At 41.4% G+C, this 26,772-nt stretch overlaps 2 protein-coding genes across 8 annotated transcripts in view; one reads left to right on the top strand and one right to left on the bottom strand.

Annotated features, from left to right (window-relative positions):
* The window catches only part of IFT80 (intraflagellar transport 80), a 147,739-nt gene extending 129,053 nt beyond the window's left edge, over window positions 1-18,686 (bottom strand). The window contains exons 1-3 of one of the 3 annotated variants that reach the window (XM_084639441.1): window positions 18,552-18,686; window positions 9,677-9,794; window positions 8,400-8,623 (exon numbers count right to left, since the gene is read on the bottom strand). In XM_084639441.1, the coding sequence (XP_084495567.1) occupies window positions 8,400-8,623; window positions 9,677-9,711 (259 nt within the window). In that variant the 5' untranslated portion in view covers window positions 9,712-9,794; window positions 18,552-18,686. The remainder of the gene's footprint in view (window positions 1-8,399; window positions 8,624-9,676; window positions 9,795-18,551) is intronic. The other 2 variants (XM_084639442.1, XM_084639443.1) reach the window with 2 other exon arrangements.
* A 445-nt stretch (window positions 18,687-19,131) lies between these two features.
* SMC4 (structural maintenance of chromosomes 4) overlaps window positions 19,132-26,772 on the top strand; it is a 94,810-nt gene continuing 87,169 nt past the window's right edge. For 2 of the 5 annotated variants that reach the window (XM_084638691.1, XM_084638687.1), the window contains exons 1-5: window positions 19,132-19,263; window positions 21,649-21,844; window positions 22,984-23,162; window positions 23,776-23,967; window positions 26,041-26,217. In XM_084638691.1, the coding sequence (XP_084494817.1) occupies window positions 21,715-21,844; window positions 22,984-23,162; window positions 23,776-23,967; window positions 26,041-26,217 (678 nt within the window). In that variant the 5' untranslated portion in view covers window positions 19,132-19,263; window positions 21,649-21,714. Of the gene's footprint in view, window positions 19,264-19,573; window positions 19,769-21,613; window positions 21,845-22,983; window positions 23,163-23,775; window positions 23,968-26,040; window positions 26,218-26,772 lie in introns of those variants that run through there. The other 3 variants (XM_084638690.1, XM_084638689.1, XM_084638688.1) reach the window with 3 other exon arrangements.

The following is a 26,772-nucleotide window of genomic DNA, read 5'->3' as shown; positions in this document are numbered from 1 at the left end:
GGGCAGACTGGGGAGCAGCTCCTCATACAGCGACAATCCCTCCCTCCACACCCTCTGCAGCTGAAGAGCTATGGGGGCAGGAAGCAGAGCTTCCTGCAGTCAGGAAAGGTTTCTGGGGGTGGGTCTGACTTGGCCCCTGCCACTCCTTGCAAGGGGAAGAGGAGTTTAGCCAGTGCAGAGTAGGAGCCACCAGCTGGGGCATCCCCAACCATGCTTCCCCACACCACTGACAGTTATTTACCTTTCCACTGGCTTCTTCAGGCACTCAAAACAATACGCCCCCGCTGTCGGGGAGGGGCACATAACCGCTCTTGCGGCTTCCCTTTGCTTCCCTGTCAAAAAGTCATTTTTTCTGCAAGGAAAGCAAAGAAATCTGCAGGGAATATGAATTCTGAACACATGCAGTGGCGCAATTTCCCTAAGAGTAATATTCATATTATTGACTATTTAAACACTGACCCTGCAAAGACATATGCACTAGCTTAATATTACACACTGCAAGTTGTAACATTGATGTCAATGTGATTACTCACAGTGCATAAAATTAAGCACGTGCATAAGTCTTTGCCTTCTTTTCATAACACTAAGGCCCCAATCCTGCAATCTGCTAAATACTCAGAGCTGTACATTTTGATTTGACACATCAAGCAATTTTAAGAAATAAACGTTCATAATGAAAGCTTTGTACTAAGACCTAGTATATCTTACAAGAACTAACAAACTTGCAAAATAGCCACTAGCTATAATGGTCTACATTTCACTCTTTATAGGATTAATAAGTTTCAGACTGTGCAGAAATGAGGTACTAAAAAAAGATTCTGAAACCACAGGGAGAGGAAAGGTAAAGGGGGGATGGGACGACAGGCAGTGCTAAAAAAAAAATCCCAACACAAAATGCCCCTCACATTTTGTGCACCCACAGTGAAAGAAAAGGTGCTAAGGTTCAAGAATAGAACTCAGCCCAGTTTATGATGATTCTGAAGAATGCCGCTGCTTGGGAGACTCCAGAAAATGCAAGATGGTCAGGAAGAATGCGGATTCCCACAATCATGGATCCAGTTTAAATGCGCTGATAGGAATAATACCAGTTACTCTTGTAAATGTAACTGTTTACATCCGATATACTACCCTGGACTTTGTTCCCATTCTAGGATGCTGCAATTCTATAACCCACATTCTGTACTGACAACATAAAAGATCTGATCAAAGATAGATTCACTAACTCATTGATGTAAAATTGAAATATCAGTTGCATTTTAGCAATTTCTATGCTGGTTAGTCTAGTGCCCAACTCTTCATGCTCTGCATTGCCATGCAGGAGTCCTGGATTCTATTGTCAAGTTTCTCAATCCCCAAACCAGAACAGTAACTCTCACATTGAGAAAGAGTGTTCTGTATCTTACTTTGCTCACAAAGAAACCCTGTAACCAGCTTAGGACCAGCAATGATAAAATCTGAAGTCAGTTAAGTCCAGTATAACACCAGAAGGATAATACCTCTTATGCAAGGCTAACAAATACTAACTCACCTCTATTCCCATTTATATTTAAGAGAAAATAAAAGCTCACGATAAGAATTGCAAGTTATCACCATCTTCTGGGTCTCTCTTATCTGACCTTTGTATTTTAGACTATAAGCTCCTTGTGGCTGGGACTGTGTCTTTAGTATGTTGTATATAGCAATGGCGTTTAACAACTGAATTATTAATAAGAAGGTCTACAACACAAACATTTAAGAAATTGACAGGTGTGACTCAAGGGAGAAGGTGAGGAAGGGGGGAGACTAAGTTCCCTCTAAACTGCACAGTTATGCAGCAGCCTATTATGGGCTACACAGGCGCCCAGGGTTGTGGCAGGGAGAGATGCCTCTTCCCCAGCCCTGGACCTACCATGACAAGGAGAGGTGCCCCTCCCCTGGCCCCAATCCAGCCTGGGACCTGCCGCAGCCGGTGGGAGAGGCCCCCCTGCCCCAGCCCTGGACCTGCCACAGCAGGGAGAGAGGCGCCTCTCCCCCAGCCCCAACCCAGACCTGCTGCAGCTGGTGGAGCGGTGCCTCTGCCCAGCAGCTCCCTGTCTGCCCAGAACATGGCTTTAAGCAAGGGTGGAGACATCGTCATGGAATTCTTGGGGGAAGGACTAGAGTTGAGAGAAATCAGACTCTGTCCCCCCAGAAATCCCAATATTGGATCTTTGTTCCTATCCCAAATGGAAGGAGCACCGAGTGCTAGCTAGGGCAGGAGGGAGCGCATGCTGCTGCTCGCTCTGCAATGGGTGTGCACTAGCTGTGCTCCCCAGAGGCTCCAGCCAGCATTGGTGGGAAGCAGTGCTGCTCCATGCTGCTCCTGAGAGTGGCCGTACCTGACAGGCCCAGCCCAGCCCCAGGTTACAGAGTGTCAGTGGAGTAGCGCAGGCCCCACAGTGCCTTGGGGTTACACTTTCCAGCCCTGTTTTGTGAGCTGTCACTAATAAGGGCTTGATCTTGCAAACACTCACCACCTAGCACAGCACACAAGACACTGACCCCAAAAGGGCCGCAAATCTGGAAACATCAGGACATGGGTAGGGCTCAAGTGATGCCCAGGTTTGTGCTGGCCCACTGCACAGAGCAGAATCTCACCCTCTACCTGATAGTGGTTGTAGTAGCTACTTGTGATGCTCCCAACAGTGATGCAAGAGTGGGAGCACCAAACTCAGGTGCCCCTCTCCCGGCCCCAAATCTGCCACAGCTGCGGGAAGAGGCGCCTCTCCCCATCAGCCCAGGTGCTATTGTGGAGAGAGAGGTGGGGAAGTCTCCTCTCTCCATGCCGTATCCCCGGGGCAGCTTGCACCCAAAACCACACATCCCCAGCCCCACTCCACAGCCCTCAACTCCCCCAACCCCAACCCTCTGCCCCAGCCCTGAGCCCCTCATTTCCAGCCCCATCTCAGAGCCTGCATCCCCAGCCGGAGCTCTCACCCCACTGCACCCCAACCCTCTGCCCCAGCCCTAAGCACCCTCCCACACTCTGAACCCCTTGGCCCCACTCCGCCACCTGAATTTTGTTATCACCTCCATATTGGTGCACATAACAAAATTCATTCCGCATATGCATGGGAAATGTTAGAGGGAACACTCAGGAGAGAGCTGGTTATTTTTCCCAATGTTGTCAACCACCAGAGTATCATGTGAAGGGTGGGATAATAAACAAAGTGATCCCTTGTGCAGAACACTTTTCTCCACCTTCTTGCAAGAAGCTAGGATGCAATTTGGATGTAACCATATTTCCTTCACTGCAGAATAAATGTTTTTAGGGACTGGGGCTGACACATGATCTTAGCTACAAGAATGACTGCTTCTGCCCTAAAGTTCTTGCTGTTCTCTAAACTAAATGGGAGGGCTTCAAGCCACATTCCTAGCAAATTCTGAGACACTCTGATCTAACACAAGCCTGTGGGCATGGGGGAGGGGATGGTATCTTCCCCCCATCCCCAAGATGTTTAAAGCATCTGGATCTTATTCAAACCCTCAGCCAGTCCAAAAAACTACAGATGCTTCAAAAGTTTCCATCCATCACTGTACCTCAAACTGGAAGTGTAAAGCTAAAGGAGGAGAATGCAATAACCTCAAAAGGGTCTGGATCATCAAATGAATCCTGACTTTGTTGGGACCTGATGTAGGATATCTGAAACTACTAAAAAAAGAGGATACAAGCAAGCTCAGTGTCAAGAGCATACAACAAGGGCTGAATGGCTCTAGCATCTGTAAAAAATGATGCTAAGGCAAATTTCAAAGGGTACACATTCAGTTCACTTCATCAGTGATGGTTCTCTACAGATTCAGAACAACACATAGTAGAAAGAACCTAAAGTTCACCAATATAGGAATTGAGGGCAAGTAACTCATGGATCCCATCAAATTCCAAAATATGCTAAAGGACAGGAGCACTCTATCCATAGGTCAAGGATTTGATGATGTAGTGAATCTTCATAAAAAATACTCTAGTCTCAGCAATCTACACACTGGCCTTCAAATGGCCAACAGATTTGATTGTGGAGGCTAGAGGTTCCCTATTGTCCACAAATAACCCCTTGATTTTCTGACCGCTGCACCAGATGCAGAGAGAGGCATGAAAACTCAACTGCCAAATAGCAAAAAATAAATGGCTGAAACACAAAGAATTTCTCCAAGTTTATGCAGAGAGAAGTTACCTCACAACCTCTACAGAAGCTATGCAGGGTAGTGTGGCAGGGTGTTTACCCCACACAGGTGGCGGAATGGTTAAAATGGGCCTGAGAGGCCAATTAACACACCTGACTGCACCTGGAGCATGGGCCAGACCGAACTGAAGATGAGTCCTAGATGGGGGAGGAGTTGAGTTGTTTATATAAAGAGTAAAAGCTCACAGTAGAAAGCAGCTATGAGTGTGCATGTGTGTGTCACAACGCTAGTCCCTCTCTGAGTAGTAGAGAGCAGAGGAGTTTCATGAGGGTGTTTACACCCTGGATCTGATGGGACAGGATAGCAAAGTTGCAGATTCCTAAAGTGAGCCTGAAAGGTCAACCCACAGGCAGATGGACTTTGGGGTAGATTGGAGTTGAGGATCCAGACTAACATCAAGAGTCCAGGAAGGAGCATTCTGCAGAACAGAGAGCTGGGGGAGGATCCACGATGGATTAACAGTTCAAGACCAGGGAAGGAGAAGAAGTTGCTTTTAGTATTTCCCCCCACCCCCACTTTTGAGTTTGGTTAAAAGACTCCAGGGAGAAGCTTTAGGGCCAGTAATCTGATAAGGAAGTAGAACGGAAGAGGAGTCTGGGAATAGCTCCGGACTTCATACTGATGACCAGTGTCAAATGGGACTGTCAGTGTGGGATTATTGATACTCCAGAAAGTGAGACGCAGCTGGAGGGCCAAGTCACAAGAAGAGACTACAGCAGGGCCAGATCAACTGTTGGTAGGAGATGCTGCCATGCCCAGCCATGGGGGGTGCACTGCAGTGAGTGCACTCTTACACAGATAGTAAAACACTTCATTAATCATGACTGCCTACAGTCCACAGCAGAGCCTGGCACCACATGCTGTAAAGAACTATCATCCTACTTGGCTGAAAAGATTATGTGCATTTGAGAAGGCTTGTCAAGTTACATAACTCCAATCCTCATCAACCAGCCAAACAGACTGCTCTCTTTCCCCTAACTTCAGTCCATTCACTTCTCAATGGGTCTTGACCTAAGACCTGTGAATCCAATATACACCCTGTCAACAAAGGGGTTATGACTAACTGATTCCACTTCTGACTGAAGCAGCCACTGCCTCATTCAAGAAAACAATTTTCCCTTCCTCCTTCAAACACACAGTAAGTCCAACCACCACTGAAGAAACTGACCCTGATGTCAGATCAGGCTAGCAACTGCCTAGTATCAAAACTTCTGCTCCTGAGAAAGCTCACAGAGAAATTAGCCAAAGGCTGACAAGCTCATTAGCTGGAGCTAGGATCCTACACCAGTGACACACCGTGGATTCAGGCTAGAATAACGGACAGAAATAGCATTAGCGGGATGGATGGGGGATTTCCTGCTGGTAATAGATGGTGAACAGACTTCCTTTCTCATCCTCCTGGAACTTCTGTGAAGCATTTGATACTGTTGACCAGAAGATATTGCTGTCCTGCTTGAGAGACCAGGCAGGGGTCCAGAGAGAAACACTAAAAAATTGTATGAATCTTTCCTGAAGGGACGTTCCCAAAAGGCAATGATGAGAAACTGCACCGCTGCCACCAGACTCACTTCTGGAGTCCCACACAAGGATTGGTTTATCTCTGGTCCTGTTCCATATCTATATGTCACCACTAGGAGAAATAGTAAAAATGGATGGACTTAAGTGCCAACAATACACAGATGACACACAAGACTACCTATACTTTCTGTAACTAACACCAAGCTGGCCCACGTTTGGATGAGATCAACTTATGGATGAAGAACAGCTGAACCTGAGTATGATGGAGGTTATACTGGTTGGAAGAGGAAAGCACTTTGAGTAGTTTGCAATCACAGTGCACTGTCCTTTGGATTCATTCAATTTCACTTGATTGCTGCTTCTGCCAGCACACTGAGTAACAGGTATGAGCAGCAACAGAGAGCGAGCACAGTCTTTCCTGGATGGGTTATTTCACAGTGCATTTTCATTACTGAGGAAAGTTAAAGAATTATATTTCTGCATCAAAACTTTTCCTTTGATAGCTCAATGGAATACAGTGAGGGAAAATGGCGGGGAGGGGGGAAGATTTCTAGTAAGAATATAAGAAAAAAATATTTCCCCCTTAATTACTCTGCACCAAAAAATTAAAAATTTGGTGCACATTTTAAAATTCTGCAAAATTTAGCATTTTTATTTGTCAAAATAACACTATATAATCATTCCAGTTTCAATTATTTTGGATATTTATTTCAAATACCTATTAGCAACGACACCTCTACCCCGATATAACGTGACCAGATATAACACAAATTTGGATATAATACGGTAAAGCAGCGCTCTGGGGGGCAGGGCTGTGCGCTCCGGTGGATCAGCATGTCAGGCTCCGACACGCTGCTCTGAGCAGTGTGTTTAGGGTGCCGGGCCAGGGCCGAGAGGTTGGATAAGGGGCAGAGGGTCTCGGGAGGGGGGCAGTTGGATGGTTCGGAGGTTCTGGGGGCAGGACGGTCAGGGGACGGGGAAGTTGGATAGGGCGTTGGAGTCTCGGGGGAGGCCTGTCAGAGAGTTGGGGTGTGGATAGGGGTTGGGGCAGTCAGGGGACAGGGAGCAGGGGGGTTGGGTAGGGGGTGATTAGGGACGGGCGGGTTTCTGGAGGGGGTGGTCAGGGGACAAGGAGCAGGGGGGCTTAGATAGGGGCGGGTGTTGAGAGGGGTTGTTGGGGCGGGGGTCTCTGGAGGGTGTAGTCAGGGGACAAGGAGCTGGGGGGGGTGGATGGTTCGGAGGTTCTGAGGGGTCAGTCAGGGGTCGGGAAGTGACTATTAATAATGGAAATGCTCAAGGCCAAAGCAAGTTCAATATAATGTAGTTAGATTTTTTGGCTCCTGAGGACCACATTACATTGGAGTAGAGGTGTATGTCTGTAACACATGACAAAAAAATTCCTCCAGTAGCAGAAAGTTAAGGAAACCCCTACAACCCAGTTCCTGTTTCTTTGCCCCCTCCCCCAAGAGTCCAGCAGCAGTGCCAAACACCCATTCCCCCTTCTCCCAGAGTCCAACTGCAGGGCACCACCCAGCCCAGACACTTGCACCCCTTACCCCTCAGAGACCAGCCATAGGGTTCCCCTTAGCCCGCACATCCTACAGGACCCCCGCCCAGACACTCGCACCCCCTCCCCTCCAGACCCCAGCTGCTAGACTGCCCCCAGGCCCCACACACCACACACATGAGCCCAGGGATCCAGAGGAAGAAACAGCCTGAATCTGGGTCTTGGGCTTGTGTGGAGATTCCTGCATGCCACCTCCTTCCTTCAGGGCATGCTGAGAATTGCAGCTGCCGGGAACACTCCAGCTACCTCCCGCTGGCTGTATCTTCTACCTGTGAGTTGTGCTCTGCCAGGATCAGCGGCCCCTAGTGGTGGCCAGCAGCTCTGCAGCCCACTTCTGTGGAGGAAAAGGAAATTCTGCGCAAAACCCATAACTTCTGCACAAATTCTGGATGCACAGTGGCGCAGAATTTCCTCAGGAGTAAACTTAATGCCATGATCCTGAAGTGTATGGGGCCAGGCACCTGCAGTTGTGCAGAGCCCCACTGAATTAAGTGGTGGAGCTTCATACAGGTACAAGGATTGGCCAGTGTATTTCAGAATTGGGGTCAAATCTCTTTAAGGGGTAAAAGGAAAAAAATCCACACATAGGAGTTGCCATATTGGATCAGAGCCAAGGTCCATCCAGTCCAGTATCCTGGCCCTGACAGTGACCAGAACCAGATTCTTAGAAAAAGCATTAGTCTTATCCTGGTCTCTAACAGTTACAGATTGGTTTAAACCCTGAAGAATAAAGTTTAATACACCCTTCCAAAAAATAAAAATTGATATATTTTGTTACAAATGATAATTTTTATAATTCTTGACATCCATATAGCTATGCACACATTCAGATCAATTTATGAACTACAAAATAAGAACATTTTACTCAATTAAGGATGACAGAATTTGACCTGATATCAAAAGGGATGTAACTAGTATTTTTCTATCACATTAGGCATAATGTATTCTCAGAAGCAATTTTGTAAAAATAATTAGTTTTAAAACCAGTACAATTTTGCTATATTTTAATTTGCTTTTATTACACATTATGATAGTAAATAATTTGGAATTTAAGAGTGGCATAAGCATTTTTTTTACTAGCAATTTATAAGGTCTACATATTTTAAAGAACACTTACCATCAGAGCTTGTAAGTACAAAACTCTCAGCTTGGGATTGCTTCTTTCCACCTATATTTTTGGGAAACCAATGAAGATCTATGGGGTAGATATCATCAGGAAGCTTCACTACTTGAGTTGTTTCACTAGTTAACAAGTTCCATTTCATGATGTGGTGATCATCACTACATGAGTACAGCTCATCAGCTGTAGTCCAGCCCACACAGCTAACCAATTCTTTATGTGTAATTGAATTAAGGAAGTCTTGAATTTTGGTTACTGAAAGTAATCTTAGAATATACCTCTTCTCTAAGTATTGCAAAAAAATAAAGTGATAATAAGTAAATATAATAATAAATAAAAATATTTAATTTTGACTATTTAAAAAACAGATCTATATACAGAAGTTATTTTTGTGTAAGATCTTGACACAAAGAAAAGTAATGCAATGTAAAGAGGCAGCAGAGAGTTGGAAGAAAATAAAGAGCAAAAAAGGAATTTGACATAGTATGTGACTTTAAAAGTATCATGTCTAATTAAACAGCACATCTATTATACACAGATAAAAGCTTAGGCTCCATATACAGGAGGGCCTTGGTGTCAAAATACATAAGTTAAAACACATTTGGTCAGATTTTGGTTTTCATATAGCAGTATCACACAAGGGATGGAGATCACTCATTTAAGAGTAACAGGATGGTATTAGGTTTCAGAGTAACAGCCGAGTTAGTCTGTATTCGCAAAAAGAAAAGGAGTACTTGTGGCACCTTAGAGACTAACCAATTTATTTGAGCAAAGCTCATGCTCAAATAAATTGGTTAGTCTCTAGGATGGTATTAGGTAAGTGTACCCCTTTGTTGGTACTATCGTTTGTTAGTCTTATTGCAGACAAATTGATAAAGGAGTGCAATTGTTAACTGCATGAGAAAATCTCTTTGCAAGAGTAAAACCTCTAAGAGAAGAAAGGGAAAAAACAAACAAAAAGCTTTCCTACAAAATCTTGACACCTTCTGCAAGGTGCTGAACACCCTAGATTCCAACACAAATTACTGAGAATGGAGGGTACCGAGTACCCTGCTTGAGGTGCTCAACATCTTGTAGTATTGGGCCTTTACATTTTGCAGAAAACAGTAAAAATCTTTAAAAAAAATTAAGTCTCCAGAATCTGTAAAATAACTTTGCACTGTCTTTACAATCAATCACATCTCATATTTTACTAGAACATGATACACATAATACTATTTTACCAAGAGTGCAGTGTAAAGTTAATACACTTTGTATTGAGACAAAGGATATGTTTTGGTTCCTTTAAGTGTGAAGTCTTCAGCCTCATTCTTTCTAAATTTCTTGGTTTTGCTAGTCCAGATGAAACAATAAAAAGTATAAAAGATGATTTCTTCACTGGATAGGTTACAACTGTAAAGATTTTTTAAAATGTCATGAGTAATCACCATTAAAAAGGAAAATATGAATACCCAAAATAAAATGTTTTAAAGCAATTCATGTTGCACATGTTCTCTAAAGAAGGCCAGCAATACAATTCATACAAAGTCTTCAATTAAGCATAGATGCGCAATGTATGTGATATTGTTGACCAAAGAAGAATAGGAAGTCAAAGAAGTACATGGCTGGCATTTACAGGCAGCAGATTTGCTGACAGTTCTTGACTACTGGGGGGCAAGGATCAACATTCACATCACATTCCCCATCAGTACCCAGGCCCACACCGGGGAAGCTAATGATACAACCAGCAGACCAAATTTGGTGATGAATCCTGATCACATGCCACCTGAGGCATGCTGAACATAAGATGACGATTAGCAGTTGTATCTGCATACAAAAACGTATGCCTCTCTCCATGGGCAGGACGGAATAACTAAAAATTAATCACTAGAATAAACTGACAGACCGTTGAAGAAAAGGGGTTTAAAAAAGTGTCTCTCTCTCTAAGTATTACAGATTACATATTTTGGACCAGAGCCTCAGTTGGTTTAAATTACCATAGCTCTACTGACTTCAAATGAGCTATGTTAATTTATACTAATAATCTGGTCCAAAATATGCACATATTGCATATGTGTAACATGTAATAGGCTACCAAGTATCAGGGTGGATTTGATTTCAATCAAATTGATTTAAATCACTAGTCAGGAAGACTTGATTTAATCATGGGTTTCTACATAAAAGTGCATTCTTGTTGGTTGTTATAATCTTAATCCATATTCTTCACAACTCAGAGATAGATGTAAGTTTCATTTTTAGAAGGTACACACTATACATTTTTAAGTGATTTATTTTGAAAACTTTTCAGATTAGTTTAACAGCTATATCAGAAAATGAATGATTGTTTGGTTATGTAATTTAGCAAAGGTAATTGAAGCAGATATTTATAAAGTCTTAGGGAGGTGAACTATCTCCAATTCAACAGGTTAATCATTAATATTTGGAGGATTTTCTTGCCATGCTGTTTTTGGAGGAGAACATCACCAGACAGACATTTACATTGTTTTATGTAACTAAAAACAACAACGTTATGTATTCTGGATTTTTTTCTTCAACAGCAAACATAATATTTTAACGAAACAAGCATATGAATTTTTGAATTTAGTTAAACATTCAAGTTTTTTAAAATCAGGTTTGTTTTTGTTAAAATTGTTTTAACTAAAGTAGTTAATGAAATATTTAAAAACAAAAATTAAATCGACTATGTCAACCAGGTCAACATGAGAAACTTAAAATATTGGCTTCTGCAGTTAACTCAGTCGTCTTCACCTTCATTTTCCTGTTTGTTCATAATCTGGAAAAGAAAAACAAGTTTTCCTGCTTTTTCAGGTCCCCGACTTCTCCTCAGTTTGGAATGAATTAGTCCAAAGGAAGAAAATATTCTTTCTACACCAGCAGAAGAAGCTACTGCTGTTAAAAGTGAGATTATCACTTCAACAGTCTCTGAATCCAAATGCTTAAATGACTTCCACCAGTTCACTGGTGTGACTTTCTTTAAAACATCATCAGCAAACATATTTCTTGAATGGTTCTTATTCCAAAAGTGGGTCTCTTTTACGGCCTGCTGCCATTATAGGTTTTCCTTTCTAGTGAGAGAATGGTATGGTAGATCTCAAATCAATGAAGGCTACAATCAGAAAGACCTCAAGACTTCTGGAAAATACTGCTCAAACAGTTTCACTTTTGTTTCTACTGCCTTTCCCTCCCTTCTCACATTTGTCTCCAGACTTCTTCTCCTTGTCCAGATCTATTCCGCCCCCAACAATCTTCTATTCATTGAACTTTCTGAAACTTTGCACTTTTAGAAAGAGGTAAGGGATTGACTCTGTGTACACAAATTTGCAGAGGGAAAATAGGGTCGAAGTCCGTTATTTCTCACCTCTATATATGATTTATTCAAAAACCATTTTTGCTGTTAAGAAACATGTTATCTCTGGAGACACAAATCCGCAGTTTGAGACCTGCAAAACTAAGCATCTCTGATGGCATCTGCTAGACCAGTGGTTCTTGAACTTTTGTACTGGTGACCCCTTTCACATAGCAAGCCTCTGAGTGCGATCCCACTTATAAATTAAAAACACTTTTTTATATATTTAACACCATTATAAATGCTGGAGGCAAAACAGGATTTGGGGTGGAGGCTGACAGCTCGCGAGCCCTCCCATGTAATAACCTTGCAACCCTCTGAGGGGTGTTGACCCACAGTTTGAGAACCCCTGTTCTAGACTGAGCACTGAGTCCCATTGGGTAGATAGATTATTCTACCTAATCTATATAGAAGCCTCTGGAACCTCATAAGATTGGGTCCCTAATCCATGAACTACGGGAACTCATTTACGAAACTTTTCTTAAGCATTCCATGAATATATAGTCTCATACTATAGAATTAGACTTTATAATCCGTAGTCCATGATGAGATCTCTTTGAGCTATAATGTATCTTTAGATAGGTTTTTCCCTCAAAAAGCATTTTATCAAAAAAAAAAATCATTAATTTTGATCCACCCCTGCCACGTATAGACTTTCTTTCATGCTATGCACCTACTCAAGACAGCTATGTTCAGAATTATGTAATGGGTACCACAATGTGCAGGGACAACATTGGTAGGAGAAAGTGCTGTGTGCATCTGCAATGAGCAAACTGGGATAATTAATGTGGCCACCAGTGTTTCTCAAATGTGGCCACCAGGGCTTTTCTTGCAGCCACAGCCTCCTGGGCTGTGATGGGGGAGAGGGGCGCAATATAGCAGCCACTCCAACTCCCTGTTGCTCTCAGATGCACTGCCCTGGTGTTGATTGCTGAGGCCACCAGCAGGGGTTAGGCCTTGCGCCCCTATGGAGACACCTGGGGTACAATGCTGGAGGAGAAGGCAGTCAGTGAATTCCCCACATTCCCAAGGACACTGGGGCTCCAGCTTTGGGCCCTGGCTGTGCAGCAGCAGAGCCTAGGCTCCAGTCCCCTGATGCCTCTCCCGACCCCCCACCTAGGGCTTAATTTGTCCCCAGACTTGACAGGCCTGAGTAAGTCCGCTGTGGAAAGTGATACTTGTTTGTTAATATCACTTTTCACAACAGACTTACTAGCAGCAATAAATAAATTACAATGATTTGGACATGTATATATGCATATTTATTTGTTTTTCCTAAAGCTAATTAAGTGTTTTAGGAAAAAGTGTGAGAGCGGCCACCAGCAAGAGTTGGTGGCCACACTCTGAGGCCACCAAAAAATTTGTCCTGAGAACCCCTGTGCTAAACAATTTCAAGAACAAGTGATGCTAGAACTGCTTAACTGTAAGAGTATATGTTGAAAATGTGCAGTCCTGTAGAGTATACTGACATTAGGACAGGGTACCCTTTATGAACGGTTTGAAATCACAGACCATCTTGGAAAACATCATCCCTCAATGTAGTATCACAAGAAAAATCAGAGAGAGAAACCAATCAGAGTATAAAGATATTCATGCCTTGCCACTACAGGGTAAGGATAATTATAGGTGAAGCTGGTAATGCATCCTGAAAGCTTTCCACTGTAAGATCTTGTTTTCACTTGCTTATAACTTCATCAAACTTTAAACCATTTGGGCTGAAATTTTCCATCCTAGGTTTCTGCCTCACACTTTTTTTTTTTTAAATAAAGTTTCAGCTAGAACCATTCAGCCATTTCCAAGAATGAAACTAGGAGTTAAATACATTATTTTGTCCATGTTAAAAAAAAAAAAAAGAAAAGAAAACCTACAAACTTTTTGTCCAGAAGCTCTACTACCTCCATGCTTTCAGGCAAGGGCTTGACATTTGGGTGCATGGGGTATTTCCCTGGTGTCAGGGATGTGGCTTTTGCCATCCCCCAGAAAATTTACCCAACTGTGGTCAAGTTATGAACCTCAAAAAAAACAGGTTGCACAAGCTCAGTAGATACTTGTTAGAGTCTGGCACCTAAACTCTCTGAAGAGTCCTTTTGCTGAGCACATACCATCCCCAGAGAGCAACTGAACATGCTCCATCCCAGGGCTGCAGAGACTGAACAAGGGTTTCCCTGCAATTGCTCTTCCTGGATGCCAAGGCAGCAGTGGTAACATGCACCAGTACTGAGAGCAGGGAGATCATCAACTCTCAGTGCTCCCCCAGCAGGTGCCCAGACACTGGAGAGAAATAGGAAGAATCAGCCTGGCTGAAATGCAGACGGGTGAGGAATAGGAGAGGGGTGGAGAGAGAGAACAAGGGGTTGCAGGACCCAGAGGATGGGGAAAGGAAGCAGAGGTGGATGGGAACTGATGCAAGAGGGTGGATAGGAGCAGAGGGAGAAGGAACAGGAGCTGAAGCACAACAATGGTGGGTAGGAACAGAGGAGGAAGATAGGAATGCAGGGGACCAGGGACATGAGCTGAAGGAATAAGGATCTATAACCATTACAGAATACTACTCTTCAGAACCAGCAATAGAATCCAGAATCTCTACCTTCCTCTGCCATAAGCAGGCTGTGAAACCCACTGGCAAAGCGTCTCATGACCATCTAGAGACTGTTCCACAGAGGATGATAGCCTGCTACTGCTACCAGTTACTCAGTGAGCTCAAATGAAAGAAGTTGGTGTTGTGGATCTAAAGGTACCCAAGTTGGGGGTCAATTTGGTTCCAAATCGTAGAACTACTGTATTAACCTTTTTTATAAAATGAACTGAAATTACAAAAAACTGCAACAAAAACAAGATTGCAAAGTCAAATATTCAAAAGTTAGGAAATGCCAGAATTAACACTGCCCATGTAACCTTAATTTAGCCTATGTGCCTATGAAATAGTCTAACTACATGAATACATACTTGCCTCATACATTTCTTTTTATTCTCTTCATTCAATGTGTGGCACCAGATTTAGTTAACACATATGACGCAAACCCTACATTGAACACAAATTGATTTTCTCATGGGTATTTGTTTCTGTGGTGCTCTCACCTAGTATCCACGTGCTTCACAGACATTAATGAATTTATTTTCACAACGTCCCTGTGAAATGTGGTGATATTATCTCCATTTTACAGCTGGAGAGCTGAAGCACAGACAGATTAAGGCCAAAACTGTCCATTAACTTTAGGTACCCAACTAGAGACACCTATAATCTGATTTTTCAGGTTCCCTAGCATTATTATAGTACTTTATATGTTTAAAGCACAACTCCAATCAACCTCAGTTGTAGTTGTGAAGTGCTCAACATTTCTGTAAATCTGGCCTCAGCTCTCATTTTGAGTGCCTCAAAAAAGAGGAACACACAATCAGTGGCTGTGAAAAGTTTAGTTTAAGTGAATAAGGCCAGCATCACACAGGAACTCTGTGGCAGAGGCATGGATAGAATCCAGTTTGCCAAGATGGTATTCAACACTTTAACCATGAGATCATCCTTTCTTCTCCTATAATCTTCTGCCTCATTCACTATACGCCTTCCACCTACTGCAACAAATGAGGCAGAAGTCCTACAGACAAATCTCTCATCCACTACACAACCCTGATTCATTTCCTTAACACCATCTATCCTATGCTATGAAAGAGATAGGAGTCCTGTGGAAAAAGTAGTATGTAATCATGTAATTAAAGACTATACCATAATGCATACACTCAAGGGGAGGAGAGGCAAATTAAGATTGTCTGGGCAACATTAATTCTAACATTTCCTAACTTTTGAGTGAATGGCTTTGCAGCTTTCATGTTCTTTTAATGCAGTTTTTTTGGACATAACTAACTAGGGTGTTTAATAAGAAATATATTTACTCCCAATTTACAGTATTAATCTTCTTTACATGTGACTACAGTTTTCTTGTTGTGCCTCCGCCAAAGCCAAATTGCAGTACTAACTCCAGCACTTTTGTTGGTGTAACTTATTTCACTCAGGAAGGTGCCTTATTCACATCCCTGAGCGATACAGGTTATACGGACATAAGCGGTAATATATAGACATTGCCTCAGTTTCCCAAACTCCAAAGTTTCTCTCTCACCAACAGAAGTTGGTCCAATAAAAAATTTTTTTTTTTAAAAAAAGAAGAGGTCAGTTATCATAATACCCACGATTGCAAACAGTACTATGCACACATATTCATTAGGAACTAGACTGAGATCACCAAATCCTTTCACAGAGGACAGTGAACAGCATTCAGATGCCACTGTTAGTCACTACAACTTGGAATTTAGCTCACACACAAGTAAATGTTAAGTACAATGAATAAAGAATATCTTAAAGACTTGAGGCTTTTTGTGCAGAGAAGGGGGATGCATCTTCTCTTTCCTTCAACACTGTAGGCAAGGATGAAGAGGATTTTAATGGAGGAAAGAGGTGGGCTTGAACTCTTCTTTCCTCACCAGCAACACTAGCTAAAGGTGTTTGCTAAAGAGATCAGCATGGAAATAGTTAACAATAGTGCCTGACAGCATTAGGTGTCTCACCGCTTAGCTGAATGGGGTAGTTCATATCTGTGAACTGTTGTTTTAGGTCACCCATTTGCAGAACCAGGAAGACAGCACTTCATTAGTTCACATTATTTCTCATTCAGGTGGTAATCTTTATAATCATAAAATCTCCAACTTTAGGCTTTTTCATGTCCAAATAACACTTTAGTCTCTATAAACCTAAATACATAATCTTTTAATCTACCTGGGGTCAAAATTTGGAATGTGAGCGTGATTTAAGGCCTCCAGCTATTACTTGGAGAGGCTGTAAAACTCTCTCCTTTGTGAAGAAGGATTCTGTTGAGTGTGTCCTGGTATTGCAAAATCTCACTAGTTTAGGAACTAATTCCATAGGTACTTGAAGGGAAGAGGACTCAGCATAAGGTGTTTCTCAGAATTGGGTCCTTAAATTGTGCCAGCTTTGTGCAGCCTTGTATATTAAGTTTAAATATGTGACAGCCCTCTAACCAAAGTCTCCATAGATTCACAATGGATTTATCAAAGCCTTTGAATTTTTTAACACTGCTATATTTCATTCTCTCTCTAAATAATCAAGCAAGGGAGTTTTTGTTGGGGGAAGTGATAAGTCTGTGACTGCGTTTCAATCACATGACGACATTAATAAATATGAATGAAGATTGCCTTAACTAGTACTTTTCTTGGTATTTGTGGGATTTGCACTGGAGCAACCTGAACTCTAAACAAACAATATATTTGTTTTGGTTTTCAGAAAGATGTATGTATTAATACTGAGAGTTATTCACAGAGATAGCTACCAACACTGATATTTTATCCACCCTAAGGCCCTACTACAGATCTGTGTTTCACATGCTTCCTCCCCATAGCCCTGCCCCCTGCACAGATTCACTCCTCTATCATGCCCCAGGCAGAGTCCTGCACCTATAGTAACTCACCTGCACCCCCCTCACATATCCCTTTAGTCCCACTCTTCAACACATTTCATTTATCTTACACTGAGTCCCCAGAATTCTCTGCTCCCCCAACCCCACTCATCTTCTTATGTCCCCTGCCCCATCCTTGCTAAGTACCCCATCTCCTCTCCTACCACTGTGAAGCAGCTGCAGAGTGCACTGGGGAATTAAGCATGAACAAGAATGACAGAGACACAGACAGGAGAATGAGCAGGAAAATGAGTGAGTTACAGGTGGCTGAATGGGAACATTGGAGGGTTTATGGCAAAGAAACAGAGATGTGACTGAAGGATCTCTAGGGTGAGAGACCAGTCCCTCTGCATAATGCTGCTGTCTTAGCTCCCTGATATGCCAAAGCAGTGCTGTGGGGACAGATACACCAATGCTACAGCACAGAACTGGACTCTCCCCACTGCATCCCCACCTCCTGCACAACTCCTAGTCCCTCTACCCCCGGAGCCTTGTGACATTCTCCAAAAACTTCACTTAACTCCTATGCTTCTCTAAATCCCACCACCCACTTCTGCTCACCCACTCACACTCCCCCACCCCGCCATTCATAGCATCTTCCATTCATGCCCCTCCCTCCAGCCACATGCCACAATTTTCCTTCGGGTAAGTTACTGTGGGAACCCATCCTGGGAAGAGGTTACAGTAATAAACACTTTTCATCATGCTCTCACCAGGCAGGTTAGAGGGACCAACAAAACCACCCTGCCTTTCCCCTTCCTCAAGGCAGGCTGTAGTGGGGGATTGCTTAACACAAACTAGGATGGAGTGAGTGTTCCCTCAGCTCTTTCTTGACCAGGTTCCCCCCTCCCAGTTTCCCCAGGGAAATTATAGTGGGTTGCCACTCCAGACCCTTGCATTACAGGAGTAGAGGGCTTACCCCACATCCTCTCACTTCCCCAGGACAGGTAACAGGCCTAGGTGCTGGAATTAGGGGTACCACCACACCCCCTGGCTTGAAGTGACTTCCATTTTATACAGGCTTTACAGTTTGGTTCAATGGCTCTTGGCACCCCCACTATATAAATTGTTCCAGCACCTCTGCTAACAGGGGGAAGCCCCTCCAACTCTCCTTTTAGAAATGTACCTGTCCAAGGCAGGTGGTCGGTCTAGGGGTACAAGTCACAGGCTGGGAGAGTGGATGAGCGTGGAGAACCCTCTCCTGGGCAGGACCCTGCCGCTAGCACTTGGGCTGTCAGTTGCTCCCAGACCCTCAGAGATTTAACACAAGCTTCCGCCTCCCCCATTAAGGGCGCCCTAGAACTCCTGATACGGGGGGAAGCAACGAGCGAGACTACTTACTAATCTCTCAGTCCTCTTCGCCCTGTTAGCAAACGCTCGCAGGGAAGCGGCTCTGTCTCTATAGCTACTTCCCGCGAGATTTCCCGTGCTTATCCCCGCGCGAGACTTCCTTACTCCCCCGTCTACCTAACGGACCCTCCCAAGCCAGGTGACAAACAGCTGACGTCATCGGACCGGCCTGTTAATTAATATCTTTTAAAAAATATATTTACTATAATTGTATATTTTAAAATTTTTAAAAATATATTTATTCCTTTTTCAGTTTCGTCCGCCATCGCCACTCAGGCCGTTACCAGGCAACGAAGCTCCTCCCATTGACCCACAGCATCATTTAAATGAGTAGGATTTTTTTCCCCATTTAGACGCCTTTAAGTAACGTTCTTTTCATTTGCTTTAAATTAAAAATTACCGAAACAATGTAAATATTTTTATTTTATTTTTACCCCGTTCCGCGCAGTAACGGAAAACAATATGGCGCCGAAGGGTTTTTTTTTTCATCCTTTCAAACCTGTGGGAGGCCGACAACCAGCCCCCTCTTTACCCAGCATGCTCCGCGCGTTTCTAACGAATTTCGGTTCGAGTTTGGAGTTTGGGCGCCATTTTCGAGTGTAGAAGCCGCCAAGCTGCAGCAGGCAGGAGCCGGCCGGACTCTCCAGAGCCAGCATCACCCGAAGTCTTGTCGGGGCAGCTCGCCGCCTGCTCCGTGTCCCAGGTACCAGCTCTGCCTGCTGACAGGACTGCGAAGCCTGGGGCGACTCCAGCAAAGTGCTTAGTAATTTATCTGGGGACAGGTGGAGCTGGGGGGCTCTCTTCCTTGTAACTGGAGCTGGGGGACCTCCCCGTGGAGCCTGCCTGGGGGTAGCTGTAGATTTCCCTACGTAAGCTGTACTGGCGGTTGGGGAGCAAGGGGCGGTGGACTTCCCCCCCCTTTCTTTTCCTCTCCCCCCCCCTTCGGGGGAGCGAAAGGTGGCGGCTTCTTTTCCCACTTCTTGTAATCTGCAATCTGGCGGGGTGGGGCAACTGTCCGACCGCCGTTCCGTACCACCACCAATGTAACTGGCCCTTCCCGAGGACGGAGCGGCACTCCTCACGCGCAGAGGAGAGTGGTGTGATTCTGTTCCTCGGGGCGGCGACCCCACCATCACTAGCAGTATTATATCTTCCGAACCATGGGTGAGGGTCCATTGCAACCTGTGGGGGAGAGCGGATTCCCCGTTGTATCCTTATGGACCTGTGGGGACCCATTCATTGGATACCAATCACTGGAGGGGAGGCACAGTATCAAGTTTTTGATGCATATGGTCTGAAGAGAAACCAGAGTATGAAAGGTTTCAGAGTAGCAGCCGTGTTAGTCAGTATTCGCAAAAAGAAAAGGAGTACTTGTGGCACCTTAGAGACTAACAAATGTATTTGAGCATAAGCTTTTGTGAGCTAGAGCTCACTTCATCTGATGCATTCAGTGGAAAAGAGTATCTCTTGAGAATTTGAGAGGCCTGATTTTAATCTGTCTGCAGACTAGGGTCTTCTCTGTGACTGTATTTTCAACTACTTCTGACAATTATACCTTAGGGAAACCTCTATAGATCCAGACCAAGGGGCTGAGGGGGAACTTTAGGATGACTGGTTGATTCCAAAACAATTCTGAGGGAAATGCGTAACACAATCACTCGACGCTGACATCAGTTACTGTCCTCACATTGAATCTTTTCCAAATGGGGGAATTTTCTTGGTTTTTAATTTTTTCCACCTATTGTAAAGAGACTCTCACTTGGCAGCAGGTCCATAAGTGTTGCTTTTAAGAAACACCTTTGATTTGAGTTTTTGTGGGTGGTGGGTTTGGACTTACTCTAATAGGTATTTAACTGGGGTAAGTGATTCGTGCTTGGCAAGGTGATTCAGATTGAGATGCGAAGGAACTCAGATTTAAAAGCTGATGATAAATAGTTATATTGTAAATGACTCTCTTAAATCTATTTTCAGTATTTTTTTGTAAGATTAACTACCCTACTCAATTTGAATTAACGTTCTAAAAAAAATCCTATAGAACTTAGTCTTTTTTTTTTTTTTTGACAGCCATGGGGGAATCCTTCATAATGGGCATAGACTCAAATTGCCTTAAAACGAATTCTCCCTCTATCTTCCACCCCCACTTTCCCAAATGAAGGGCTGGTGTGTGGGTTGGGGCTGTAGGTAGGTCTGAAAATGTCAAATGATTGGCACCCATTGTAAGATGACTTTCCAGCCACGTCAGTTTCTTATCTGGTGAGAAGAAAACTTTCTTGTCTGTTTTTCTCCATGCTAAATTCACCACTTGTTCTGATGGAGTAATTTAGGCTCTTTGAGGAGACTAGTTTACTAGTTTAGGCTTCTTTCTTTTCATCTTTCTCCTGGGCTTCTTTCTATTCTTTTTTGGCGACTGCCTTTAGTGCCAAGTGGTGGACTTTTTTACTGTTTTTTTTCCCCGTTGATCAAGCATTAACATCAAATCTACTTCCGATACTTAATTTCCTTTTCGTTTGGTGTGCTGTCTTTAAGTGTTGAGCATTGACAATAGTGAGCATTTAGCTACATTTTTGGGAAACAGTTCAATTTGATGTCCTTTGGATTAGAGACTTCATAGTGTGGAAATGGTATTTGAGTATTATTAGATTGGGCTACTGAAAATACTTGTTAGAAAAATCTTAGGTGTGTTTATGTAAAAGTGATTCTTCAAGTACTTATCTGCTTGGGATATTCACTGATTGTTTGTTAGTGAAATGACACTTGCCAGCACATCATAATTATTCTTTATCTGAATATAGATGTTATGTTTTAATGCTGCCACATCAGAATGTGTCTGTATGATGGGTTTCAATAGATGGATGTCCCCTATGGATATGTAAAAGCCACCATTATGAGAAAGCTACCGTTTTAAGGGACTTTAAAATATGGTGATTAAAGGCTGAGTTTTAGTTTGTTTGAAATCCTAATTCCATTGTCAAAATTCATATGGATTTCAGCTTATTATTAGTCATTTTGGATACACATGCACAGTTATAGCCCTTAACGGGTGATACGCCCAGCACTTGGGTCATAGGGTTTTTCTTGTTTGTGTTAGCAAAGGAGATATATCCCTTGGGTAGTTTGATTGCTTGGAATCGGAGGGGAACAGCCAACAGAAATCATGCCAAGCAAGAGGACCAAAACCTCCACTGCAGCCCGTCAAAAAGGCAAAGAGCCCTTAGAGGAATCCACTGGTGATATGGAAGTGGAAAAAGAAGCCGACACGTGCATCAGTGAAGCATCTCAGCAACGTAAGTGTTTGTTATGATCCCGCTGTCCCAAGCATGTAAATTTAGTGATATCTTGATGATAGTATCTTGCTGAACTTAAGGCCACTCCAGTTCAGATTCAGCTCCTTTCTAGGAAGGGATGCAGTAATTTTTTATTTTGACAAGTTGAATTTAAATCTGATTTTAAAACTGCAAATATGGCTTTGAAAGAGTTAAAGCATTTGCATCGGTGTTTCAGTTTAGGTAAAAATACTGTTGGTAGACAATGTTTCTTCCAGCTAAGTCTAGATTTCATATTCTTGCTACGTTGTCTAGTACTTCTGATTGTGGTAGCAGGATTATTTTAGCTACAGATGCATCCCGCAATATGGGATTTCTTGGGCTGGAATAAGTGGCAGTGACTTGAAATCTTCTTAAAATGAATTACTTTTAGGCAATTACTCATTACATACTAAACTTGTGTTAGAGTTGATTTTCTGCTGGAAATATCGGTAGAAAATGGTTTTTAGGTAACCATGTATGTGATGTTATTGAAGTAAGATGTTTGATAAATGGTTAATATGTGGAAAGTGATGTCAGAGTTGTCTACTTAAAGAAAAAGTTGCTTTTAACAGTTGAAAAGCAGTTTTACTTAAAACTATAATTGAAATATAAGGGGCCAGTTTGTTTTCGTAACAAACTTCCTGCCTTTCAAGCGTAAGTTGTGCTGTCATTACAGTTTTTCAGGGCATTGTTCAGCCATACTCAGATCTCCTCCTCCTTACAGTGTGTGTGAGCATGCCTGAAATGTGGCTGTCCAGTTATTAATTAGAAAGACTTTGCCCATTTGTACGGATTTGTAGGCTTTTTAAATGTAACTATTGTAATTTCACACTGCCTTGCAAAGTGCTAGCATAAGCATTATATAATGAAAGAGTAACCCCACTATTGAATGGATGTGACATCTTAAGTGTCTACTTTCTAAAAAATTAGCTCCTTGGAGTTAAAGCATCTTTCTTTCACTTACATTCAGTTTTAATAATTTTAAAGTGAAAGTATAGATTCCGAGTTTGTGTAGAAGCAAATTTTCGTACTTTTTCTGCTTGAACTAGGCATTTAGAAGGTCTCTCTAGTCATTGAGACATTATATAGTTTTTTCTTTTTATTTTGGATGTTTTTAGCAGCCTCAAATGGGGTACTTGATGATCGAAGTTTAGAAGAGATTTTGAGTAGCATCTCTCCTCCCCCACCTCCAGCAATGACCAATGAAGCTGGAGCTCCTCGCCTCATGATAACTCATATTGTAAACCAGAACTTCAAATCCTACGCAGGGGAGCAAATTCTGGGACCTTTTCATAAGGTATTTTTCTATTTTAAGTAACTTCTAAACTGAAGTAAAATTTTGTTGTGTCTCTAGTACTCCTTACAGTACTGTGAACACAACTTATCAGCAAATAACGTCTTATTTTATATATTTATAGTGGAAGAGTGAGAATTACTTTAATGATAATACTCAATTTTATTTACAGGACAATAGATTACTTATAGTCAAAGTGTAAGTTTTTTATACTGTGTCTTACTTGAATTAGAAGGAAATTACAACTTAAGTATATATCTTTTGCTTTATTTGATTTACTGAACAATGTTTAGGGGTTAAATCACATATACAAGAAAATTATGTGGTTAATTATGAACTTATTTCTTTATAAACCATGCTTTCTGAGTAGAATATAGCTTTCTGACTTTACAGAATAAAACTTAGAAATCTGAGCTAACCGGAGGTGTGTTTTGAATAGGTTGTACTCTTCCCACCCCACCCCCCCGCCCCTGGCAGTAAAAAGTAAGCTTCCCAATAGTCTGCAATTTCCTGCACTAGAAATAACAGTATTTTCAGCTGTCCACAAATGAAATATATGAAGCAAATTGGCTAGTTTCTATTGTAAATTTGAATGTTTTTTCTTTCTGTTATGCAGCGTTTTTCTTGTATTATTGGACCAAATGGCAGTGGAAAATCCAATGTCATTGATTCAATGCTTTTTGTATTTGGGTATCGGGCACAAAAAATCAGATCCAAAAAGCTTTCTGTGCTGATCCATAATTCTGATGAACACAAGAACATCCAGAGTTGTACTGTGGAAGTTCACTTTCAAAAGATCGTTGACAAGGTACGTATTCTTCTGCTTAAAGGAAAAAGTATGCTGAGGCTTTTTTTTTTTTTTTTTTTTTTCCCTTTAAGGATTTGAGAATTTAACGTTTTACTGTCTTAATGTGGAACTAGCTTAGGATGAAAAAACTTGCCCATGTGATCGGCTTACCTTTATGAAGTAGAATACTTCAAACTAACTGGCTGAAAAAGTACACAACTTCAAGGAGATTTGTTTCTTTGTAGTGCTTAATTTCCACTTTGAGTAGACATAACTTTTCATTAGAACTTCTGGATGACTAGTGTTTGGTAATACATTATTTTAAAGTTGTTTAGAAATACTAAACCTTATTCTACCATCAAGTCACATTAGAAATGTTCTTATATTTATATATCTATATTTATCTCACACACACACTTTCTAAGGTTGTGTGCAAGTGATTTCATTGATACTTTTTTAAGTCTAAGATCAGATGCATAATGTGTTCTAAATTGTAACCTGCATTATGCAGATTTTTTTAAGATTTGAGGATTAAAACCTGGGTATTTTTACACTTATCAGCCTTAGATATTTTCTACTTCAATATCAACTTACTACAGCTTAAAGTTGAAGTTTTTATAGTATATGCACACTATTTATATTACATTACTAATTTAAACAATCACAAGACTTTCACCTAAAAAGATTAAACATTTTCTGAAATATTAGGGGTAAGATGTTGATGTGACCTTCATTTTGATTGAAATAGAAAAATAAAAGAATTTAATGTATCTATTTTGCTTTCCACTTTACTTCGTGTGAACTTTTATGTAGTATTGTTGATTTTATTATTACTTACAGCTTGATGGAAATTTTTACTTAAAGGATTCTAATACTTTTCAATAAATTGTTCAACATTGCTCAGATATTGACTTGATTGTCCAAGAAATGTTGCTTGAGATAATTTTGTGTGTATCTGAAGAAATAAAAAAGGGGAAGTGTACTTGCTTTCTGATGTAAATCATAAAAAGCTTCTTGAAAGTCAAAAGATTTTATTTAATAGGTTACCAGAATATATAATTCTAGGCAAGGGTATTATAAAAATAGACTCTTTGTGCATTTTAGTTGAAGCACTGTTTGTCTGCATTAAACTACATCTGAATACAAATAAAAATTTGACATGTATTTTTATTATACTAGACTGTTCCAATAATTAAATTTATTATGGTTTTCATTTGTATCTGCATAATACCTAGAAGCTAATTTCATGAAGTAAAACAACTTCCGAATGGATTTGATATTAAAGTTAATTGTATTTGGGGGGGGGCTATTCCATTAAAGTGGCAGACCACTTTCTTAAATTTTAGAACTACCTGTGTTTCTTTAAAACTTCCTTTTTAAAAATAAAATTTGGTGTCGGTATTGTACCTATTGCTTTCAGGTAAAGCAAAGATCTCTTGACCAGCTACAAAAACATTTATATATATTTGTTCAACGTGTCTGTTTTTACTGTATCATTTTTTGTATCTTCTATTTGTACAATGGCTTCAGAGGCACTTAGCTAAAGTTCTTCCTCAGTGTTTTGTTTGTTTGTTTGTTTGTTTGTTTGTTTGTTTGTTTTTCCTTCAGGGCGAACTTATTCAAAAATAAGACAGCAATTATGTTAAAATATTCAAGGCATCCTAATATAAAGATTAAAAGAAGAAGTAGCCTCTTTGAATTTGAACAAGGTTTTTTCTTTTTGATATGCATGGAGAGTGTAGCAAGAAAAAAAATCTGTCATTAGATGCTAAACAGAGACTATGGTGTTTTAAAGCAGTAGCTGGGGTGAGAGGAGGGAGAGGCATAAAATTAAGGCCCACTCAGTTTAAACTTATATAGAGTGCTTCTATGCTGTTTTCAAGGCTGTTTTTGGAAGCAAAAACATTGCATGTTTAGTGAGGTGTGCATGGTCTAAGATTTATTATACACTTCAATAGAACTGGGAACCAGGGTACAGTTGCCTTGTAAAAGCTTGAACAACAGGGTAAAACTGCACTTAACGGTGAAATCTGAAGTAAGCTGTGACCTAATACTAACAGTTGTTTTTCTGGTTTTGTTTTTTCCTCAAAACAGGAAGGGGATGATTATGAAGTCATTCCCAACAGCAATTTCTGTGTATCTAGAACTGCCTACAGAGATAATTCTTCTGTCTACCACATCAGTGGGAAGAAGAAAACATTCAAAGATGTTGGTATTCTGCTTCGAAGCCATGGAATTGACCTGGACCATAATAGATTTTTAATTTTACAGGTAAGTCTGATTAGTTCTGAGTTTAAAAATATAACTTTTCTTAAACTCCTAACAAAGTAAATTTGTCTAGGTACTTTGAGTCTTGTATTTGAGGCCTTAAAGTACTCTAGCAGCACATCATGGTTTGCATGCTCTAGCAAAAATGCGAATCATTATTTGCTGCTTTGGAAATTTAAGGAAGAGAAACAGTTGAAGATACTTCTAGTCTAAAGGTTTGTACTGCTGAGTGTGTTCCTGAAATTTGGATGAATAGAAGAATTGCTATACTTGTTCCGCCCTAGCAGCACGTAAATATTGGTGTAGTAAAGTAAATCTTAAACCCCAATATTATTGTGCTGCTTAAGCGTGGCAGAGATTCAGCAACTTGTTTATCCTTTAGATAAGATGCATCAATACTGAGTCAACTCAAATGTGAAATAGAGACTTGTCTACATAGAGTTTTATGACATTGAAATGTTTTTACTTCAATAGTACGTACATATTTAAGTTAAATAGTGTTGCTTTCAGTCTGTATATACTATCATCACATTAAGCATGCTATTCTTTACGCTTCTT

Source organism: Lepidochelys olivacea, assembly GCF_965140295.1.
Source record: "Lepidochelys olivacea isolate rLepOli2 genome assembly, chromosome: 9".
NCBI classification, from domain to species: Eukaryota; Metazoa; Chordata; order Testudines; family Cheloniidae; genus Lepidochelys; species Lepidochelys olivacea.
Note: the sequence above shows the minus strand (reverse complement) of the source record. Positions and strands in the feature narration are given on the sequence as shown.